At 35.9% G+C, this 4,481-nt stretch overlaps 1 protein-coding gene across 1 annotated transcript; it reads left to right on the plus strand.

Annotated features, from left to right (window-relative positions):
• LOC129571742 (uncharacterized) lies at positions 1-3,853 on the plus strand. Its single transcript, XM_055451588.1, has 2 exons — positions 1-227; positions 545-3,853. Exon 2 carries the CDS (start codon positions 569-571, stop codon positions 2,567-2,569), a length of 2,001 nt encoding a protein of 666 aa, XP_055307563.1. The 5' UTR covers positions 1-227; positions 545-568; the 3' UTR covers positions 2,570-3,853.
• The last annotated feature ends 628 nt before the right edge of the window (positions 3,854-4,481 follow it).

Below are 4,481 nucleotides of genomic sequence, written 5' to 3' on the forward strand. Positions count from 1 at the left end.
AAAAAAAAAACTCGCGCTTTCAAACCATGTTCTCTCACACTACTGCTGTCATAGCTTTTGATACAGTGAACTAAATCCTTAAATAATCTAAAATAATTGAACCATTGCATTTGTTTCCGATAGAAATTCATTATTCTTACGCATATTCGGTTAAATAAAACGAAATCTTTTGAACAACTTTGAATTGCACATCGAAAACGAGATTTTTTCTCACAAATCTTCCAAAGGTGAGTAAGTGTTTAGAGCACATGGCAAATGTCCGATGAAAAGAATCTAGCTGGAAATCATAATTGCTAGGAATTTTGTTATTTTCAACCATAGTCTACAAAATCAATTGCTTTCAAAATAATTGATCGAATTTTAAAAACTATTAGTTGTATTTGGTCAAGGGTCAATGAACAAGAGAATTTCATTCAAACATACATTCAATATCCCATGTCATTGTTGCCACCTAACCTTAAAAAGTGCGTTTCGCTATTCATGCAAAAGTAAAACTGACTCGTTGATATTTTAAATGTCGTTCTTTTTTCCGATTAATTTCTAGTTTGGATATCAGCAAACAATTGGTATGGCTGATGCAAGCACCAAAACGAGCCAGAAACGGCAAAGAGAAGAAGACAATGAACAAAATCCGAAATGTCAAAGACAAGAAGTTGTCGAAGTTTTAAATGAAGCCGAAGATGCGGTGGAAGTGGGACCTTCTGATATTGGCTATATGTCAACCGATTCTGGTGAAGACGACCAACATTTGACAAATTCCGAGGATGTAAGCGAAGAAGAAGTGGAATGCAGCAGAATAACCGAACGATCGTCCAGTCCATCACTTGAAAACAACGTAGATCTTGACAATTTGATATTGAATAAACTTTTGACACAGACCGAATTGAGCTACCGAAGAAAGAAAGCCATCGAGATGGTATTTGCTCAAAAATATGGAACGGATTGGTTGTACTTAAATAATCATTCTGATCTGAGTATAGAAAATTGGATCAAAGTGCTACGTTTTTTCGGGCATATGATCACAAAACTGGATATTGTTTACTGGATGATTAGTCCAGAGAATTGTATCGAAATAGATCGTTGTGTGAACGAGTACTGTGCCGACTCATTGATTGAATTGAAAATTAAAGATGCCCCAACATACATCATGAATCACTTTAAAAAGCCGTTCACAAAAATTGAGACGATTAAATTTGAACATTGTACTCTGTCAAGCAACTCAACCGATTTCAATCGATGGTTCCCGATGATGCGTCGTTTGGTATTTTCCAGCTATAATGAATTCTCTGAACGCAGGTGTATCGAGGCTCCTTTCCCACACTTAAAAGAATTGGAATTCTGGTTGGACCACTGGAAATCGTTTACTAAATCAAATGTAGCTCAAACATTGCGCATGAATCCAAATTTGTTGAAATTGAAAATTGATGGCAGTATAAAATTGGATGGAGCTTTTCTTCGAAATGCAAGCCACCACTTACAACTTCTGGAAACCCTTGAATTTGACTTGGACAACGAAGTATTTCAAGCAGATGTTTCGAAAGCTAAATTCAAACACCTGAAAATACTTTCAATCAAATATTCACATGGAAGTGATTTGGTGCCATCAATTCCACTATTATGCGATCAACTCAAGGAGTTTACATTCAAAACGGTGAATTGTAAATGGAACGATGAATGTGGGATGTTGCACGAATTGTATGACTTTATCAACAATCATTTGTCCTTGGATAAATTAACACTGAATATTTTTGATAACGATTCACCCGCGATGAAAACAGTAGATAAAATGCAACTGGCCAGAGCATGTTCCACACTAACCCAAATTGACTTCTGTTACTGTGAATTTTCAGCAAATGAAGCGCTTGACTTCATAAAACAATGTAAATCTCTGAAAAGTTTGAAGTTTCGATTTGGAGAGGATGAAAGTGATTCAACATTTGAAGAGTTCGAGAAAAGTTTGAGCAACGAATGGCAAGCAACCGAAACACGACCATATGTTGAAGTGAATCGAACGATCAATACTATAAATGAGGATGAACCGGGTGATTTCGAGGAGTTGATCGAAAGTACTGGGTCAATTGAAAACACACAGTCTGATGGAAATGCACCGTCGTCTGAAACCATTGAACCTGAGATAATGGAAACAACAGATGACGAAAACATCTCACAATCTTTATCTAATTCCATGACTATGGAATCGAGCGATTCAGGAGAAGAGGATCTTGATGATGTCTTCAACGTTCTTATCCACATGGAACTCGAGGACCTTTTGCAAGCTGCTGAATCAAATGCTCAAAGAAAAATGGCTATTGAAACCGTATTTCTGGCTAAATTCCAATTGGAAACGGTGAAATGCAGCCCATCATATGATCAAACGATTGAGTATCAAAATGGCATCATTTCCATAGGTGATATTACAGTTTGCTTGAATTTTCTGCACTGTTTTGGACATCTGATCAAGAAATTTCAAATGGAATTTGATGATGACGAGCTGCTTTGTCATTTGAACGAATACTGCGCTGATACTTTGATTGAATTGAACATTTCAAGTCGCTCTAAAAAAAAATAGAATGGATGACTTCAAGAAGCCATTTTCAAAAGTAGAGGTGCTTGAGTTCAGCGATTGCCATTTGAACGAACAATTGAGGGATATTTACAAATGGTTCCCGCAAATTCGATGTCTAAAGATCCTAAATGAAACTAAATCGAATAATTTGAAATGCTTAATGATGCCATTTCCTCACTTGGAACATTTAACGATCGACTTTCCAACCCTCTCCTCTATTCTAATGGGTGTAGCGGCGGATATATTTGACACAACCAGTGTTGGAATTGCTTTGTACTTAAATCCACAACTGCGAAGCGTAGCTTTTTACAACGTGAATGCCAAGTTTCTCCGTAGCGTCAGCAAATATCTACAGTTTGTGGAAGATCTGGACATCAAGTGGTATGAACGCTGCTCTGTTCTGATCGTGCATGAAATGTACTTCAAAAGACGTGCACAAAAACTCGAAGTCAACTTCCATCCAGGTGATACTGACACCCAAGCAATTCCACTGTCATTTGGTCGTCTAAAGGTACTTACACTTCGAGCAAGAAAACTGAACAAGCACTTGTTAAAGTTCATAAGCACACACCCAACAATAACCGAACTTTCTTTGAGCTTCGAAGAGGAGGATGATGTTGAATTGTGGCAATTTGGCAAGGCATTACCTTCACTGAAGATATTCAATTTGAATCGTGTTACGTGTTCTGTTGCTGGTGTTATCTACCTTCTAGACAGATACCATTCGCTGGAAAAACTCCAATTCAAACTTCGTGATCGCTCGGAATACGAAGGTCTATGCCTGTTGTTGAGGAAAAAATGGCAAACATCCATCGATGACATGGGCTATGTTCAACTGGAACGTCGAAACAACGACTCCGAATGAAGTCTCAACGACTTAACGCAACTGCTACAGTGAATCTTCCCATTTCAAAACCAATGAGAAGACAACGAAAAATTCAATGTAATTTCAATAGCAAACCAATTCACAATAATTCAGTATCAAATCGAGAACCCAACGATATTTAAATTCACTGTATCAACATTGACAGTTTTATTTTTACTTTTTCTAAAAAAAACCAACTGAATTGTAAATGAAGAAAGGAGAATTTTTCACCAAAAATTGTCATGAAAAACATTATTAGCTTAATTTGGACAAAATAAAAGATAGATTTTAATTACATTCTTCCATCGACCGTTTGGTTAACTTATCAAATTGAAATTTTGCGAATTTAAATGCCTAAAAAAATGTAATTCTTAATTGAAGTTCATCAAATAAAAGTTTGATTAAATCTAAATGAAATAAAACTTGCTTCTGTCAATGAAATAAATCTTCTAATAAATCATTAGTCATTACTTGATGTCAACGTAACGTCTTTGAATGGTCAAGTGGAACTATTCGAATGGATTGATATTTAATGTGGAGCATTTGGTTACACGTTTTTTGGATGAAAATGACACACAAACTTCAATTGACCCAAAGGGTTAGACACGAATTCTTACTCGACAAACGCTCGTCGATACTAGAATCTACTCAGTGCTACTCGGTGCCATTTGGTTCAGTTTAATGTGTATACTGTCGAAGAACTGTCAACGTCTACTGAGTGTTTTGAGTAGTTTCGAGTTTGCTATACAGTATACTAAAAATTGAGGACAAAAAATCAAACTTCTGCAAATGTCATCAACATGGAACTTTCAGAATCTTATTTTTTCTCCAAAAAATGAAACCTCATAAAGTTTAAAGCCAATGAGGATCGGTTTACGGGTACCTCTCATACAGAATTGTCGAAGTTTTAGTTAAAGTGACCGATTTTTCACTTTATTTTCATTATTATATTTTCACTTAAAATATAATAATAAAAATAATGTGAAAAATCGGTCACTTTAACTAAAACTTCGACAAATTTGTATGAGAGGTACCCGTAAACCGATTCTT

Source organism: Sitodiplosis mosellana, unplaced genomic scaffold, assembly GCF_009176505.1.
Source record: "Sitodiplosis mosellana isolate CC-2019 unplaced genomic scaffold, AAFC_SMos_1.0 Smas_scaffold_3230, whole genome shotgun sequence".
NCBI lineage: Eukaryota > Metazoa > Arthropoda > Insecta > Diptera > Cecidomyiidae > Sitodiplosis > Sitodiplosis mosellana.

Excerpts from the sequence above, each read along its gene's own strand:
- LOC129571742 (XM_055451588.1), top strand. The coding sequence starts at position 569 with ATGGCTGATGCAAGCACCAAAACGAGCCAGAAACGGCAAAGAGAAGAA.